We start from the raw sequence: 19244 nt of genomic DNA on the forward strand, positions 1-19244 counted from the left end.
AAGCCTCGAAGATAATTCCCCAAACGTTTGGCCAAAACTCACCAAATCCCCCCCCCCCCCATATCTCACCAAATACTTAATTCAACTCTCAAAATTACCATTAAAACCAGTCACCAAAATCACACCAAAGGCTCTGAAAAGTACCCATTTTGGTGTGAAAGTCAGAGTCTTGTTTTTTTGTGTTGTGCTTGTGTAACGGTCTTGAGTCCTCAAATGGTGAGCTGTTAACGTTTAACGTTTGTGGGCCAAGTGAATGGTGGCGTCGTCGTCGTTGAAACGACCGTTGTGGGGTTCTAACGGTCGTAGCAGCAGCAGCAGCAGCAGCAGGAGCAGCCCTTGTGCCGAGGCGGCTGAGGAGGAGTCCAGTCCGCATTTTCTGTCTCTCCTCAGCCGTCTCCGTCTCTGTGGCAGCGGCGGAGGGAGTGGCGGCGAGAGCAGGGAACAGCCAGTTGTTTAAAATCCTTCTAGAACCGTTTCTAATTCCCCCTTGCGCCGGGGAAGGGAGGGGGAGGAGGAGGGAGTGGGGGAGGAGGGGGAGGAGCCGGAGGCTGGGAGGGAGGCGGGAGGAGGAGGAGGAGGGAGCCAGCCGGAGAGCGCGAGCAGCGCCGTCCTGGACCGCGGCCTGTCAATCACGCCGGCGGAGGAGGAGGAGGAGGCGGGGCCCGGGCGCGCGGAGGGCCAATGGCGCGCGCCTGTGGCGGCGTCTCCATGGCGACCGGGCTGTTCCGAGGGAGGGCTGTGATGGGTTGACAGGTGCGTGACAGTCGGAGCTCTCTGCAGGCATGTACGGCAAAGGCAAGAGCAACAGCAGCGTCCCGTCCGACAGCCAGGCCAGGGAGAAGTGAGTACAGTCCGACGCCGGCGCCGCCGGACCTGCACTCAGCCTGATGGCTGGGGGGAGGGGAAGGGGAAGGGAAAGGGAGGCAAGGAAGGGGGCTGCGCGCGCGCCTCTCAAAGTAACTTTGTTGTGGCGGAGAAGGAGAAGCAGAAGGAAGCAACGCCGGGGGTGTCTCTGTAGCCAGGGAGGTGTATGCGCGCGCACGCCTGCCTCGGCGGTTGGGAGAGAGAGAGAGAGAGAGAGCGCCCTTTCTTCCGAGGGGGTGGGGCCCTCCGTTGGGGGAAGCAAAGACGGGACGCAGGAGGAAGGCTGTACCTCACCAGTCACTTCGGTGACAGTGTTTCAGGCAGGCTGTTGCGGGGTGTGTGTGTCTGCCTGTGCCTCACGCTGAGGGCTCAGGATTAACGTTTGGGCTCCAGAGCTTCTTTGCCTGCCTGCCTGCCTTTCCCCCTTCCCTCCTTCCTTCCTTCCTTCCCTTGTTTTGGTGGTTCTTGCTTCGAAGCACAGTCCTCGGCCAGGAGTGCTCTCTGCCTACCTTTTGCTGTTCCCTTTACTTAACTCCCTCATTCACACTCCCTTCACCAAGAGTGCTCTCTGGCTCCCTTTCCCTGTTCTCCTGACTTAACTCTCTCTCCCTTTTCCTGCCCCCTGCACTCTTCCCTCACAGAGTCCTGAACCTCTTGTTAACAGCCTCTGAGGGAAGAGGGTAGCTGCATAGTTTGTCCCCTTGTGTGTTGGAAGGGGGTGTTGTTGGAGGAGGTGTCCTGAAAAGGGTGAACATGGGCTGCTCCCAGTAAAAGAGGAGATTCTGTATTAACAAGAGGTACTTGCTTAACTCCCTCATTCACACACACACAATCCTCACACTCAGTTCACTAGGAGTACTGCTCTCTCTCCTGTTCCCCTCACTTGACTCCCTCATTCACACACCTCTCTCACTCACTTTGCCTGTTTTCTATCTCTTTCCCTGTCCCCCTTTCTTCACTCCTTCTCTCACACACACACCGCACACTCACTTCACCAGGGATCATCTCTGTCTCCCTTTTTCATGTCCCCCTTCACTCTTCCCTCACACAGTCGTGGACATCTTGCTAACAGCCTCTGAGGGAAGGGGGTGGTGGTGTAACTACATACTGTAGTTTGTTGTGTCCTGGAAGGGGGTGTTGTTGGAGGAGGTGTCCTGAGAAAGGTGAACAGCAAAAGAGGAGATTGTTTGTGTGTGTAGAGTCATGGTGTCGTTTTGGGATGGGGTGTGGGGAAGAAGATGCTGTTGGCATAACTTTGGTAACAAAAGAGTCCCAGGCTTTGTTGTTGGTGTTGTTGGTGATGTGTAGCTTGACTGAGAAAGAGAGGAGCAGAAGCCTCCATCGCCTGCAAACTCCACAATGTTCAACTTACTCCCTTATCTCTTGACACACACACATACACTTACAGGGACTCACACCCTTTAGCAAGGAGTGCTCTGTACCTTCCTTTTCCTGTTGTTGTTTGTTGTGTGCCTTCTGGGTCATTTCTGTCTTAGGGTGACCTTATCCTGGGGTTTTCTTGCCAAGTTTCTGCAGGGGAGGGGGATTGCCATTGCCTTCCCCTGAGGCTGAGAGAGTGTGACTGGCTCAAGGTCACCCATGGCCAAACTGGGATTCGAACCAGAGTCCTTGTCCAAGGCTCAGCCCAGGCCAGGAGTGCTCTCTTTCCCTTTTCAGCAAAAGAGGAGGATTTGTATGAACAAGAGGTAGAGGATGGGTCTGGGCTTTGGGAGGAGTTTGAAACTCTCCTTATGTAGGTTGAAGACTGGAGCAAAAAGAAGGGGGTACTTTTGTAATGCTGAGGAAAGAAAGAGGCACACTCCCCCTATTGCTGAATATATTATTTCCCTCGCAATACCTTGGTTCACCTGTTATGGGGACATCAGAAACTTTTAAGTAAAACAAGTACAGAAAAAGGTTCACTTAAAACGTCTGCACTATGTGGCAAATGCGATGCAGCTTTTAAGTTATTGTAAGATGTGATAATCTTGTTTAAAGGATAGTTTTAACCACATAGTTGGCCCAGGTTGTTATACTGGAAAACAGTGTTAATAAATTCAAAGCAAACAACAATATCAAGATAGAACTCAAAGATGTAGCCGCGTCAGTCTGGAAAATCAGTATCCAAAGGGATCTTGTAGCGCCTTTGAGACTAACTTAAAGAAAGAAGTTGGCAGCATGGGCTTTTGTAGACTTCAGTCCACTTCTTCTTCAGATGCTTTTGGAAGGAAGTAACTTAACTTTAGGAAAGCTCATGCTGCCAAGTTCTTTATTTCAGTTAGTCTCAAAGGTGCTACAAGATCTCTCTACATAAAAACATAAAGGGTAATTTTTGAAGTTGTTATTAGGTAACCTTAGTTTACTTGTTATCTGAAGGGCCCTCCTAATATTGGACACCCCCCCCCCCCCCCCAGTTGCTAGCAGTGAAAGCTTGTTACACCTTTCCTTCCTCTGGTTGAGGCAGGAGGACCCAGGGAATCGGTTGTGATGAAGAAGGAAGGTTCTGTTTTTGGTAAAGTGAATATTCCTGAGAGAGAAGCAGTTTATTTTCCACTTTCTTTTTCTATGTGTAGACTTCCTCATCCCCTTGTCACCTTCGTAGGCCAGAAATGGCATTGGTATACATGGTCTCTTAAAATGCCACTGTATATTGTGTTGGTAGAGAGATCTTTGAGACTAACTGAAATAAAGACGTTGGCAGCATGAACTTTACTAGACTTTAGTCTACTTCCTCAGATGCATATAGGAAATAGACCGAAGTCTAGGAAAGCCAATTTCTTTCTTTCAGTTAGTCTCAGAGGTGCTACATGATCTCTCTACATACTGATTTTACAGACTAACATGGCTATATCTTTGAATTCTACCACTGTATACTGTGTAACTTAAGAGCTTTACTCACCATGAGAATGAATGTGCCAAACATGATTGAGAAGTTTCCCTTGAGGCCATTTGCACTGAACCTTCACCTAAAGGTTTTCCTTGCTGCAGCATTTTAAAGAGGAGAGTTACTTCCTGATACCAAAGACAAAGAAACAGACCCAAGACTTAAATCGTTTGTCAGGTATTTTGTCTTTGCATCTTTCACTTAGTTTTGAGATTTAATCGTTCTAGTGCACAATGTACTGTGTAAAATAAAGCATTTATAAAGTTATTGTCCTCTCAGTTCATCATGAATTTTTAAAATGATTGGACAACATTCTGCAGCTGGATTTGTGACTTGTAATTGTTGTGTTGCAGCTTTTGGCAGGTCAAACTTCAGGGTTTTTTTGTTGAGAAACTTGTAGAGGAGCTATTAAAATAGGGGCCTTGGCTGTATTTCTTGGCTGTCCTAATGCGTGTGTTTGGAAGGTGTTAGTCCTCCGTATTTTCTTGTAGAAAATATTGTAGAAATTACCAAAGAGCCATCATAAGATGAGATTCATACAGATACCTGTTTTGTTAGAGAAGAAAAAGCAGCTGCACTGAACTGTCTCTGAGTAATGAGTACCCTTTAGGTGAAGTTAGGGGAACTGCTAGATGGTGCTATTTGATCTAAATACATTCATCTCCCCATTCATTACAGTTTGCTTGCAGTGGTGGAGAGTCTGTGTTGCTTGTATAGAGTTCCCCCAATCCAGTGCAACATTTTAAAAACAATAATAGAAAAGTGGCACAGTGACAGTTTTCTATTTATGTTGGGAAAGAAGTATTGTTTAGAATGCTGGGGAAATTATTAGAGGCTTAATACTTGTAGATATCATTGTATATGCAACGATGCATACTTCAGTAGAATACATTCTGTATATATGCTGTTTGTAAATTAGTCTTCTGTTTTCAGTAAACCCTTTACTTCTATAAAGTAACCTTTTAAATCTGCAGGGTAAGAGTTCTGAGCATTATTTCCTTCTACTGTACTGTAGTATTTTTCCACTACAGTGCAGTCCTTACCCTGGGGAAATGGTTCTGCTGGGAGCAGTTGTCGTCATAGCAAAAGGAGTGCAGTTGAGGGGAGGGAGAAACACATTTCTGAGCATTTTAGAAAGTGGCGATGATGGCCAAAGCCCCAGAAACATGATCAGGGCTTGACAATTGTCTAAGCTGGGAACATTTAATGCAGAAATAATTCTGAATTGTTTTGCTTTGTTTGCTAGAAGAATTTGTTGTGTCCACATATATTTTATTTAAATGTTTTTATGCGTATGTGTAGGCGATGTATTCTGATTTTGTATGTTTAAAGGGCATTGACCTGAATGAGATCTGTACAGTTATATGGATCCAATATTACAGAGATTGATACAGCACTAACCTTATTTACCGTACTTAGAAGTAACTACCTGTACTACTTTATTTACTGATAGTCCCACGTGCTATGCTTAGGGTTACAGACTGGATGTTTGGATAGTAGAAATTATATTTCTACATGTTTACCACACAGTATCAGGATTGAGAACCACTCTGCTTTCATCTTCAAAATGTTAATATAGCAATTGTGTTACTGTGGCAATTATAAGAAGATAGTGTTACTGTGTAAGTCTGTGGCATAAGACTGAATTTTGACATTATAACGCTGTTGATAATGAAAGTGTATATATGGCCCATTAAGTGTAGATTGGAAACAAAATAGATTTGACATATGCCCAGATAATCATTCTGGATGTCTTTTTATTTATATTTAATTATGCTGACACTGTTCTTGAAAGTATGTATATTAAAAATACTTAATGTTGATTTCTATGTTGTGATAACATTACTGGTATAATTTCCCCATTTTTTAAACCTTCACTGAACCTAGAAAGAAGTGGTTGGAAGGGTATCATAATTTTCTGATTTCTGGCAAAGAGTAGCTAGATATGTAACTTTCTATACTGTGTGTAGCTTTAGTGTGACTACCTGAAAGGTATTCATTACATGGAAGCAAATATATTAAAGGATTTTAAAAAATCCTAGGCTCAATGTCATGCGTTATGAACATTTCATTATCTTTATGTTTTTCGGTAGTAACTTATTTCTCTACCAGATATCTCAGATGTGCATTAATTTGCATGGAAGTTACACATGTGGGTTTAAACCCAGTTGCTTCAGCTACATTAAATAAATACAAGGGACCTAAGTGTTGATCTACCAAGTTCCCAGTGATTCAGGAGCTCTTCTGTAGGTGGGACTAACAATTGCTGTCAGTCGCCTATAAAAATAGTTTGGAAGACTTTATGTTACATAGAATTGTAAGATTATCTTCCGTGTTGAAGGCCTTTGAAAGGTGCTGTGACTTCTATTTATTTAGTACATGATAGTCTTGTCAGAAGTTATACTGGAGAGTTTCATTCACACAGATTTTGGCTTAAGCTAAAATAGGCAAGAAGTTGGCATATGTACTTCATGGTAGCTCTTCTCTCTTCCTTTCTTGTTTTACTGTGTGTCTTCAGTTAATCATAATTTTGTGGTTTGGATGCAAAAGGGAGCTCTGTAGCCAAATGTGGAAGCAGTGTCTACTAGGATAGGAACAATACAGGATCTTAAAATATATTTTAGCTTTGTTTGAAGAGTATGGCTTGGTATGATCTTAGTAATAATTGATTTCCCGTTTTGGGCATAATGGCTCAGCTGAAAAATTTCTGGGCTTATCCCAGCCTTCCTAGGGTGAAAAAAAGGACAAAATTGATGAGTATCAGTCTGTTTTGTCTATGGAGTATCAGTCCATTTTAAATCTCTAAAATTCTGAGTAGACTCATTATCATGTTGTAGTTTAAATGTTGGACTAGGACTCCAAGAGACCAGGGGATTGTCCACACTGGCAGGAAAAGCAGTTTCACCCCATTTTGAGTCTTGGCTGTTTAGATGACACACAAGGTTGCAACGCGGCGAAACCTGGCCAAAGCCATGCTCAAAAAGTGAGTATTTGGCTGTGTGGTGATTTTTGTTTAAAATTTTTTACTTATCTGTAGAACTGTCTTGAACTCTAAGATAAAAAGGTAACATTTGAAATATTTATATCTAAGATTTGAAGGTAGCATTTGAAATATTTTAAATAAAGCTAAGCATAAAGTCTAGTTGACCATTCTTTCATGAATCTGTGACTTTGTCTTGACATTTCTGGCAATATGACATAAAATCAAATAATGATACATAATAAGATAATGAACCATCATACCATTTAAGTATGGTTTCTCAAAGTCAAGCTGTTCTTCCAGTGCATTTAAAAGGAAAGGATTTTCTGACTGTCACAAATATACAGTGGACCCTTGTTATACGCTGGGGTTTGGTTCCAAGATCCCCCGTGGATAACAAAATCCGTGGATGCTCAAGTCCCATTAAATATAATGACATTGCAAAATGGTGTCCCTTATAAAAATGGAAAATCAAGGTTTGATGTTTGAAATTTATACTTTTTTTTGAACATTTTCAAACTGTGTATGCTTGAATCAGTATATAAAAAATCCATGTATAAGAAGGGCCAGCTGTTGTTTCTAGGAAAGGAATTTAGCAGGAAGGGTGAAAATGTTAACCAACTGTATTTCTGGTTTCTGGCACTATAGTTACATGAATCATTGGAAAAGACAAAGATACTAGGGGAGAGGAAGACCACATGCCAGATGGTTAGACTCAATGAAGGAGGCTCAGGCCTCAGCCTGCAGGTTTTGAGCAGAGCCATTGAGGACTGAGGCTCTTGGAGTTGTCTCTTCCATAGGGTCACCATGAGTTGAGGTCCACTTGAGGGCAGTTATCAACAACAGCAGCAGTACAGAACACAGAATGATATGGTTTCTCAGAGGATATAGAATTTCCACTGTTTCTAGGAGTACGAGGCTGTTTGTCTCTTGCTTTTGGACCAGGGGTAGGCAACCTGCAGCCCGTGGGCCGGATGTGGCCCGGCGAGGCCTTGGGACCGGCCCCAGCCTGGTCCTGCCACTGATTGCCACCGGGTCCTTTGGCCTCTTGCGCTCAGGGGCAAGGGGGGCAATTGTCTATAGACGCCTCAGAAACATGCATTTATATTAACATTTTTTAAAAAATCAGCAAATTTTTTTGCGTGTCCTCCACTTTTTTAAAAAAAGTATCCACCATTTGAAAATGTTGTCCTACATTTGTCCCGGTTTATTTATTTATTTAATTTTTTAAAAAATTATTTAGTTATTTATTTTTTGGCTTCGGCCCCCCAGTTGTCTGAGGGACAGCAACCCGGCCCCCGGCTCAAAAAGATTGCCTACCCCTGCTTTTGGACTTTTCTATCTCTCAGTTACTTGGTTTTGAAGGGATCGTATGAAGTCTGAAGATTATATATGAAAGTGGAGGCTTCACATAAGTCCAATCTTCAGTTCAGTTAATTCCTCACACAAAAAATAGATGGTTCCATTAAAAGTAAGTCGCTTGAATGAGCTCACAAACTATGGACATGATCTGTTGAAGAGCCTTACTGCACTCATACAGTGGTTTCCCCCCATTACCTCTACTCTTGTCATATGTGAGCTGGTTACTGCATAGTCTATTGATTAGTCATAACGCTTACACAATCTCTTGGCAAAGAGCAAGCAAGTGTTGCATAGTTCGTAGACCATGTGATATACCTTGGGTTTATTACACCTCAGCTGTCAATACAGTTGTGACATGAGAAAACGTATGATATATGTCAACTGGGTGCAGTGATTTAATTTTAGAAATGAGAAATGAAGGTAATTAATGCACAGGAAAAGACTCACTAATTCACTAGTTGGTTTCTATAACATCTACTAGTCCAAAATATTTGGAATATACCTACTACAGCTAATGTTAATTTTTATTTAAAAATTTATTTAGAAAACCTCTCCATCCACTTTGAGATAGAGGCTTTCAGTGGCGTATATGAGATAGAATAAGACAGTTCTTGCCCCCAGGCTTAGATATGACAAGAAACAAAGGGGAAAAGGGGGATGAGGAATGAAGGCGGGGGGGGGGGGGGGAAGTAAATTTGAGCATGAATTCTGAAAAGTTAAAATGTTCGCCTAACAACCATCTGGAATCAAAGCAAGTAAAAGCACAGGATAAGTTGAACAGAGTAGGACCTACTCTCAGTCTCCCTCTTGCTATTGGCTGATGACCTCTTGTATGGTGTTTTTAAAATAAAGTTTTTAAAAGATCGCTAAAAACAAAATATGATAACAGTGCTGCTGTGTTTATTCATAATACTAGCAGGAGGGGTATGCTAAATCTTATGAAAGACCTGTCTCTTCCAAAATCCTGTTCACAGAATCACCAGTTAAGTGCCTATGGGAAATAATCAGCAGGAGATGATAATGCTTGGTAAAGTGGAGGGCAATAAGAAAAGAGGAAGACTACACACCAGATAGAAAGATTCAATCAGGGAAGTCATGGCCGGGAATCTTCAAGACCTGAGCAGGGCGGTTGAGGATAGGGTAACTGGAGTGTGCGCAAGTGTGTCTTATTCATAGGGTTGCCATAGGTTGAAGTTGGCTTGAAGGCAGGTAACAACAAACAATTTAATTGCTATTGTTTAATCATTGATCATATGATCTGCTTGAGCCTATTTATCTGACCAAACACTGTTTTTGTAATGAATAACAACCCTCTTGTTGGTATTTCCTTTTTTTAAAATAAAACTTACTATTTTTGTCCTGCATGGCACTCCAAAGCATCTTCGCTCATCTTGGTGAATGACATCCTCTGAGAGCTAGATGGGGGAGTGTGCCCCTGTTGGTTCTGCTGGAACTTCCGGCAGCTTTCAGTGGCATCAACCATGGCATCCTTCTGGGTCACCTTGCTGCACTGGGACTTGAGGGCACTGTTTTACAGCAGCATCATTTCTTTCTGGAGGGGAAACCCAGGAGGTAGTGCTGCGGAACTGCTGCTCAACCCCTTGGCCATTGGCCTGTGGGATTCCCCAAGGCTTGGTTATGTCTTCCATGTTGTTTGAGATACATGAAACCACTGGGTGAGGTTGTCTGGAGTTTTGGGGTTTGGTGCCATCAATATATGGATGACACTTAACATTATTCCTTCTTTCCATCATGAGCTAAGGAAGTTTTTTGATCTTAAACTTGCCATTAGTAATGGACTGGATGAGAGCAAACAAATTAAAACTTAATCTAGAAGTTTGCTTCTGGTCAGCAAAAAGGCAGAGCAAGGAATGAGGGTTCAGCCACTGCTGGATGGGCTTACACTCCTGCTGAAGATGCATGTCCGCAACTTTGGTGTGTTCTCAACTCTAAGGCTGAAAGCTCAGGTTTTAGTGGTGATTAAGAGTGCATTTACACAGTTAATTCATTGAGCTCCTTGAGATATCAGATCTGGCCAGGATGCAATGTGCCATAGTTACATCCTGGTTGGATTACTGTAATGGGCTATATGTGGGGCTGCCTTTGAAGAATGTTTGAAAAATTCAGCTGGTCCAAAGAGCTTCAGAAAGATTGCTAACTCAGACTGTGAATACAAAATCCCCTTGTTGCAACATTTTCACTGTTGTACACCACCTTGAGCCTTTGGGAGGAGCGGGTAAGAAATAAAATTTTATTATGGTTATTGCTATTCATTTACTGGTTGTTTCTGGGCACAGTTGAAAGTGCTGGTTTTGACCTATAAAGCCCTGTATGGCTTGGGTCCAGGTTATTTGAAGGACCATATTCTCCTTTATGAACCAGCCTGTACTTTGAGATCTGCCGGAGGGGCCCTTCTCTCTGTCCCTCACAGGTATATCTGGTGGCAATACGGGAGAGGCCCTTCTCAGTGGCTGCCCCAAGGCTCTGGAAATCCCTTCCCAGAGAGGTTAGACAAGCACTCTCCCTACTTTCTTTTTGCACCCAAGTAAAGATTTTTTTTGTTCTGACAGGCATTTGATGGGCATAAGGTCCATCTCACCTAAGCAGGATATTACTAATTGTTGTGCTGGTGTGTGTGTGTGTGTGTGTATTTAATGATGAATGTTTTAATCTTGTTTCAATGTTCTGATTGTTAAATCTCATTTTAACTTTTGTATCTTGCGAATGTTTACCAATGCATTCTTCTAATTTGTTGTAAGCCACTTTGAGTCTCAAACTGAGGAAAAGGCAGGGATACGGTGGCTCAGTGGTTAAGACGCTGACTGATGATTGTAAGATCAGCAGGTCGGCAGGTCGAGGCCCAAGCACCATGTGACAGAGTGATCTCCTGTCACTAGTCCCAGCTTCTGCCAACCAAGAAGTTCAAAAGCATGTAAAAGTGCAAGTAGATAAATAGGTACCACTTTGATGGGAAGGTAAACAGTGTTCTGTGCAGTCATGCTGGCCACGTGACCCACAGAATAGTCTTTGATAAGGCTGGCTCTTCAGCTTAGTAACGGAGATGACCACAGCCCCCTACAGTTGGACACGACTAGACAATTTTATCAAGGGAAAACCTTTACCTTTACTTTTACATTTTGAGCCTTGAACTGAGGAAAAGGCAGGATAGAAATAAATATAATGGTGATGATGGGGATGATGTAGATGATACAGAGCCAGAATAAAATGTGTTTGTGTGTGAAAAATATTTCCTATAGTACTTTTGTTCAGCTTGCACATTGGAAGTGTAAGGTTAAAAGAGTAGATTAAAATCCTCTATCTATATATATTGCATATTTTTACTTGTGCACACTGTGTGTGTCTTCAGGTCACCTATCAACTTATGGTGACCTCATTAATTTTATAGGGTTTTCTGAGGCTCCATCTTCAATGTAGAAATAATGCAATTTGATCTGCCATGGCTCAGTGCTGTGGAATCCTGGGATTTGTAGCTCGTTATGGCACCAGAGCTCTCTGACAGGGAAGGCTAAATATCTCACAAAACTACAAAGCCTAGAATTCCATAAGATTGAACCGTGGCAGTTAAAGTGGTGTCAAGCTGCATTATTTTTGCAGTGCAGTTGCAGCCAAGGAATACTCAGAGTTGGTTTAGCCCATTCCTTCCTCTAAAATGCAGCCTACAGCACCTCATATTTATTGACAGCCTCTCATTCAAACACGAATCAGGGTCAACTGTGCTTAGTTTCCAAGATTAGATGAGATCTGGTGATTTCAGGGTATACCTGGATTATGTAACTTTAACTTTCCTCAAGACTACAGTTGGCCCTTCTTGTACACGGATTTTTTATACAGGCATTCAAGCATCCATGGTTTGAAAATATTTTTTAAAAATATTAATTTCAAATATCAAATCTTGATTTTCCATTTTTATAAGGGACACCATTTTGCTATGTCATTATATTTAATGGGACTTGAGCATCCACAGATTTTGTTATCCACGGGGGATCTTGGAACCAAACCCCAGCAGATAACAAGGGTCCACTGTACTTGAGTTTGGGAATTAAGATGCTGTTTCAAATTGCTAATATGCTAAAAAAAAAGTAGCCAAAATAACATATATTGCCCATGGGAATGACTAATATGAATGATAGTCAGGAAATGATTGACATTAAGCAAATTACCTATGTCCACATTTTTTTAAGAATAAGGCTGCAATCCTAACCATGCCCACTTAAAAGTAAACTCGGTTGAAATCAAAGAGAGTTACATATGAGTGAATATGGTTAGATCTGAGCTATAAAGGTAAAATCTTTGTTTTTATTACATTTTAAAATAGTCTGTAATGTTTAAAGTGAATTTATGGTGTCCATAGCAAATAAGTGAAAACACCAAGTAACAAACTACCAACAAATAAACCCAGCACAATTAAAAACTACATTGAAACTAGTAGCAAAGTGTAAACATAACACTCATGTGACAAATTTTGGTTTTCTGCTTTAAGGGCAGTATATGTTAAGTTTATCAGTTTTTTGTCCTTGTGAGATTCTAGGGAATATTGCAGGATTTTCACAAGTGAAGTATAAATTTGTTCTATTTCCCATGTCCATAATTCAGATACGAAGTTTACATTGACTGGAATGTATGTTCAATTTAAAACTAGCTCTCCAATGGTCTGTCCCACATTAACAATGTTCTCATGAGCAATAGCAGCAGAGAGGCACAAAGGTGCTCTTAAGTGTTGCATGAATACATTTTGCATTAAGACTTCATGAAGAGCCATTTTCCTGAACTACGATATCGCAATGAAAAGATGATATTTAAGTCACTAAAACAGCACTGCTGTGATTACGTCTGCACTGCAGGTATCAACAAGAAACATCTGAATTTAGTCTGTAACCAGCTGAACATTTACTAACTGTTCTTGGGGTTGATAATAGGGGCAAATCTGAGTGTATTGTTGTTATTTTTTTTAAACCCACTCTTATCTCTCATTTGTGCCTGGATGAGAATTTGCTTAAAATGGCGAAAATACGTATCTTTGCGTAATGGTGAGCAAACATATTTCCCCCAGTTTGCAGCTCTACTTTGAAGCCCTTTCCCCCTTGTTTTCGCAGCTGCTTTACCCATAAAACCAACTCTACATAAAAACTTCTCTTAAAGGGCGATTTGGCACACTATAATGAAATTAGTGTGTCTTGCAGTATGAACCACAGGCTGAACATTTGTTCCTGCTAGTATGCTTGTTCTTCAGATTTAAAGTGTCATCCATGAATCACTTAAGCCACTAAGTGCACAAGCACCAGCTTGAGTTGTTTGTCTCCATTCTTCCCTTCATAGCATTTACGGTATTTCCCAAGCTACTAACAGCAACTTTTCTTTCCAGACTCCACTACTTCAGTCTTCTTAGTTATTGTGGCAAAAGAAGCAAGTGCATTAAAATTTTGAATTTGATTACAGTCCACCTGAAACCAAGATTGTTCTAGTTTGGTTTTGGCTTATGGCAATAAAGTTCATTTAAAGTTTGTGATGCCACAACCAGTTCAGTTTTGAGTTAATATGGGAAAAGGTAGACATAAGGGATCATATTAATCGATCTTGGCACATAAGCAAATCAGTGTAGTGTAAGAGACACTACATTGATTTGCTTATGTGCTAAAATAGACTAATATTTTAGACTCAAAGTATTAATTAGATTTTTATGATGGCAATGTATAAGTTTACCAATATTCACAAAAGTTTTTTCTCTATCTCATATCAGTAACAATTTAACTGCATGTTAAATTGATGGGATGTCTTTCTTCCTTTGTACCTTTGTGCCATTTGTTTTTAAATGTTTTATGTATGTTGATAAGCTTTTTGTTGTGGCATTTGGCTAGCACAATAAACTGTTTAATGATGATGATGATGATGATATTACCCCCACACACATACACACACACATGTAGGAATCATGTACAGGGAGGAGAAAATAAGTAAACAAAATGAAAAGTCAGTAGATTTAGTGAGATAATAAGAGAGTGTAGGTTTCAACCTTTTAAAAGCATCCATTCTATCACCCTATAGTACACCAACCACCTTCATGCTGCTAGATTTCCCCTTTTTGAATACATTCAGCTACATGTTTTAGAACTTGGACTGGGATGCTGGGACTTTGCAGGCATAGCTGCCCTGCTACCAAAGAAGCAGTTTCTAAGGCATGGGTGGGAAACACTAACACATCAGTTAAATGCACCCCATAAGGCTAATTTCTGTGGTTCTGGTTCTGTGAGGAAAGCAGGGGGAGGGGGAGAGAGAAAACTAAAAATGAAAAAAGTGGAATGAACATGTGAGGGGATATATGCACAAGATGATGGAGGGTACTGAAGAATGTTTGGGTAGATGTCTGTAAAATTGTGCACATGTGCAGGAGAATGTAAGTAGACAGTTGTGTGTCTGGAAGAACAGGGGAGTGTGTATTGACATACAGCCTCTGTCAAGTTTTCATGCAGTGTCCAGAGTGGTGGTGGATGGGATTATAGACAGCCCTTGGGCACCTTGCCAACTTTAAGGATGTGTATTCCCTTGAAAGAGAATGTGGCCCTCAAGGGTAAACTTTCATCCTTTGTTCGAAAAGAGCTTCTTTCTTAATAAGCTACTGCATTAATATTGATTCTTGTTTCAAAGGTTAGGGGGAAAAAAGAATTAAGCAACCATATTAAGATTTATAAGGATGGACCAAGCAGTATCTCATGGGGAAGATGTTTAGCTTTGCAACAAATTATAGTAACATTTTTCCTCATTGGACTGTCGAAGTGGCCTGGAGTTTGTTGAAGTGTCTAGAAGTTGCTGAAGTGCTAAACATCTTCCCTATGATGCCTTGCTTAGCTAGTCCCTGTAGAAATTACTTGCATTTCTTTGTTCTCCAGTCAGATTCAGTACAAAAGGATCTGCAGTTATTTTATATTTGAGTCTGCCTCAGTTTCTTTTCAACCTCTTCCAGTTTTTATATCAAGAACTTCTATAGTTTTCAAAAACTGCAGCATACATGTTTGCTCTTGCTGGAACATTCCTTTTTCTCAATAAATTACTTTTCAGTTTAGGTTAAAATGTTGTGAGTGTATTGTGTGTTAATACTGTAGGAAATTTGTTCACACCGTTACATTCTTGGGGACAATTTATCAGTCCTTCTAACTGGCTGGACTAGTTTGTTTCCATATTGATTCAGATCCCGATTAACATTATTCCTATTTAAAAACACAAATGACTTTTTAAAAACATTGATCCATTGGGTTATTTAGGGGGACAACAGAGGGTAGGTGCAAGTGGTTAGAACATTTACTTATGACTCTGGAGGGCAGGGTTTGAGTTCCCACTTGGCCATGGAAACCCCTTGATTGACCTTGGGCAAGTCACAGTCTCTCACAGAAGATGGCAATGGCAAATCTCCTCTGAAGAAATCTGCCAAGGAAACCTTGTGATAGGTTTTTCTTGGGGTCTGAAGACACACAACAACAACAAAGTGGTTTAAGTGTGAATCGAGTTCCATTTAACGTATAGCCAAGTTTCTATTTCTGATAAAGTTATCCATACTAATCCCAATCTGATTTGCTAATATTCATTTAAGAAGAAACAGTCGGGGCAAAATAAAACAAAATCCATGAAAGAGTTACACCTTTATTGTCCAGCCAGAATGCACAAAACACATCATACAAGTTTTAGAAGCTCTGTTGGATATTTTAGGCAAAATATGCCTTAAAAGTCATAAAGGAAGAAGAAGAAAAAGTGACAGTGTTGGAATCACAGGCCTACATTTTGCATAGATGTTGTCTCTGCTGTAGTTTGGTTGGTTTGGAGGGATCTCGCTGTAGGCAGAGGCCACACCTTTCTTGGTCAGGTGGGGACAGAGACCAGTAAAACTTAAGCCCCACTAGCAGTAGTAAAGTAACTCTTCTTAGGCTCTGATATGATTCTGTGTTGTGAAACCACAAGCTCCTTACTTGGGTGGAGAACACTGAGTTTCTGAAGAACTACATCTGGGAAAAACTTTAGGTGTTGTATAGGTGAAATTCAACCATTTAGTTGGAGGTAAAAACCCCAAAGAGTTAAGTCAGAAGAGGAGGTAGTTGTTCTTTATTTATTCTTTTAAAACAGGCATAGGCAAAGTGTAGCCTTTCAGATGTTGGGCTACAACTCTTACTTGGTCAGAGTAATCAAAGCCCATGACAAGGAATGTTGTGAGCTTCAGTCCAATATTTGGGGGGTTATACCTTGCATATCCTTTCGCTTCAGAACTATTAAAAAGGGGTAAAGCAACATTTTAAGTGGCATGTGTTTGTAGTCTGTTTATATCTGCTAAATCTTCATCCTGAGCAAGAAAATGGTTGTCTTAAGGAGTGCATACAAATAATTTAAAATACATTTGCAGTAGCCTTGAAGATTCATTGGTCTTTGCATGATATTCAGCATGAATGGAAATCCAAGTGCACACCTGAGATTTTTGGACAGTGTTACAAGAAGGGAAACATGTAGTGCTACTTTGTTGTTAGACTCCCAATGTCAGCTTGGAATACCATGCAATTAATGCCTTCCATTGCCTTGTTTTGAGAATCAAGGATAAATTCATTTTGTTGTCTGCAACATTAGAAATCTGCCAGCTCTAGTGGATCTAGTGTGGATTAAAACCAGAGTAATCAGAATGGGGTGTGGGTGGTTGAGGACAGAAGTGGGGTTGCTGCTGTGTCCCTGTAGGAGGGGTTCATGGCAATGTCTAGAATAGCAGGGTGCATTCTGATCATCCAGCACCACAAAAGACAGACCTTCAAGACATCCTGCTATTAACTGCTCCGCTCAGGTCTTACGAACTCAGAGCCTTCAGTCACCCCACCTGTGATGCTGTCTTCCAGATAGATAGATAAGAAAATATACACTCTTCTGTATCTATGCCATGCGAGAAGGCTATAGTACCTTGACCACTAAGACATGCAATTTATGAGTCTATAACAGAAACTCTAGAAAATATTTCAGGGAAGCTGATTGTGTAGATGTATATATCCTTCATTCTTTTTTATATCTCACTGGACTATTCCAAAATCTCCAAAGAGAATATCTGGCATTAGTTTACAAATCTTCATATTCATATTGCTTGAAGTTTTATTAGTAATAAGATAAGATAAAGGAAAATAAATGTTGGTAATGTCATTTCTTCTAACATACTATTGCTGTTCCTACTGTGAATCACTAGCAAACTAGCAGATATAAAGCAGTATAACAATGAACTTTGAAGTGTAACAGCTCCCCATCACCATCCCTATTGCAAACTACCTACGATGGTTGGGGAATCTTGGCTATCTACCAAGAAGATACTGAATATTATAAAACAGATATTCCACACTGCAGGTTTACAGGGCATGACTGCAATCTGATCTTGGTAAGTCACTTTTATGAAGAATGCATATAACGATATGCTAAAGATAGCCATGTCTGAGTAGCAGTATAGGATGATGATCTAGAATAGAGGTGGGCAAATGTTTGGCCCACAGGCTGCATGCAGCCCTCCCAGGGCTATTTTGGGGGCCCACAGGGGTTTCTTTCTTTCTTTCTTTCTTTAGTTTTTTCGTTCTTTATTTTCAAAAACAGTTTTTGATTTTAAAAAATACACCAAGATGTCAAGTGGGGGGGGGATGAGCCAATTTAAGCCCAGGAAATCCCTTTTTTTGGAAACCAAAAACATGGTGGAAATGGCCCCATATATTCTAGAGGCATTAGAGGGTATTATTATTATTATTATTATTATTATTATTATTATTTTACAGAAGCAGGCATCTCTTAAGGGACTAATGTGACCCCCTAGCCTTTCAAAGTTGCTCTGCCCTCTTGAATCCATTATAGAATCCTAATATTATTCAGCTATAGAGGGCATCAGTATGACATTGTACTCTGCACAGTTCTGTACCTAGTTACTTGGAGATAATTAGAGCTCAGGAATCATTTCTTCTGACTGCATAGGATCCATATGTAGGAAATACTGAGCTTAAAGACAGAAGTTGCTTCTTAGGAGGCTATCTGCTCAGGATCACATGCCAGCAGTTGGCAGAAGCCAGTAACATACTGTGCCAAAGCAAAAAAAATAAAAAATAAAAAAAATTAGCAGCCTACCTTTCTCTCTGTCTCTCTTTGTGTTACTCTATCTCTCCCCCCCCCACCAATCCAACAAACTATATTTGGAGGAGAGGGATACAAACATTAAACACTCTTGCCAGAGGTCTGAACTCATAACATGCAAGGAACTACATGCCATTAGGCATAGGGTTGATCATCAGTCAGCTCAAATGCAATACTTAGCTTTTTATCAGAAATACAAATAATCATGCAGAGAAGTATTGCTATTTGAATGTCTAACATGAAACAGGAATCCCACTAAAGGAAAGTAACCTCTACACTAATTTTTCACAAAGAGGTAACCTAGAAAGCCTTATCACCTTATTTACTAGAAGAGCAAGTCTATAAATTATCCTGAAGCTCCAACATACAATGTAATCATTTCAGTTCTGAAAAGGAATGCAAGGGTTGTGCTCTCCCTCATTTTTCCGTTTCTTACACAACTGCAATGAACTGAATCAATGAATCACCACTCCAATGATTTTCTTGTCATTAAACAGCAATTCAGCTCATCTAGAGCCATCATAGAGAATGTGGAAAAGTTGACAGACACTCACCCTATTCACACGTTTTATCTCAAAGCATACTCAATATGCAGCATGTCTGCAGTTTGTTTACATAAGCAATGACAGAAGCAAACAATTGGAACTACATTTTTCTGACTATATTTCATTAAATTCATGTGAGAGTTTTGCACATCTAACTACAGGTGCATTTAAACTAGCAATTTGATGCTGGTTCACAGCTTGATCCACTCTTCCAGCTGTATACTTTACACTTGAGCAACACTAAGTTGCCATTAAACTGCTGTTGAAGGCCAAGGCTTACTTTACTGTTTCCCCAATAAACTCAAAAAACAATGGCCATGATCCAAAGGGTTACTTAGGCTCACAGAAGTATTCTGCACTAACATAAACAGACCTCCCCTACTGTATTTACAAACCGCATTAATTTCATAAAGTGTTTAACATGTGGAATGTGAGGTATTTCCCTCTTTCATCATGGTTGATCTGACTG

The 19244-nt window shown here is 40.8% G+C and overlaps 1 protein-coding gene across 5 annotated transcripts in view; it reads left to right on the forward strand.

Moving 5' to 3' along the window:
- Positions 1-617: 617 nt before the first annotated feature.
- Positions 618-19244, forward strand: part of SSBP2 (single stranded DNA binding protein 2) — a 169032-nt gene continuing 150405 nt past the window's right edge. For 4 of the 5 annotated variants that reach the window (XM_089493768.1, XM_089493776.1, XM_089493794.1 and 1 more), the window contains exon 1: positions 618-841. In XM_089493768.1, the coding sequence (XP_089349894.1) occupies positions 783-841 (59 nt within the window). In that variant the 5' untranslated portion in view covers positions 618-782. Of the gene's footprint in view, positions 842-6692; positions 6732-19244 lie in introns of those variants that run through there. The other variant, XM_089493784.1, reaches the window with a different exon arrangement.

This window comes from Sceloporus occidentalis, unplaced genomic scaffold (genome assembly GCF_023333645.1).
Source record: "Sceloporus occidentalis isolate IW3139 unplaced genomic scaffold, rSceOcc1.0.p SCAF_1, whole genome shotgun sequence".
Taxonomy (NCBI): Eukaryota; Metazoa; Chordata; class Lepidosauria; order Squamata; family Phrynosomatidae; genus Sceloporus; species Sceloporus occidentalis.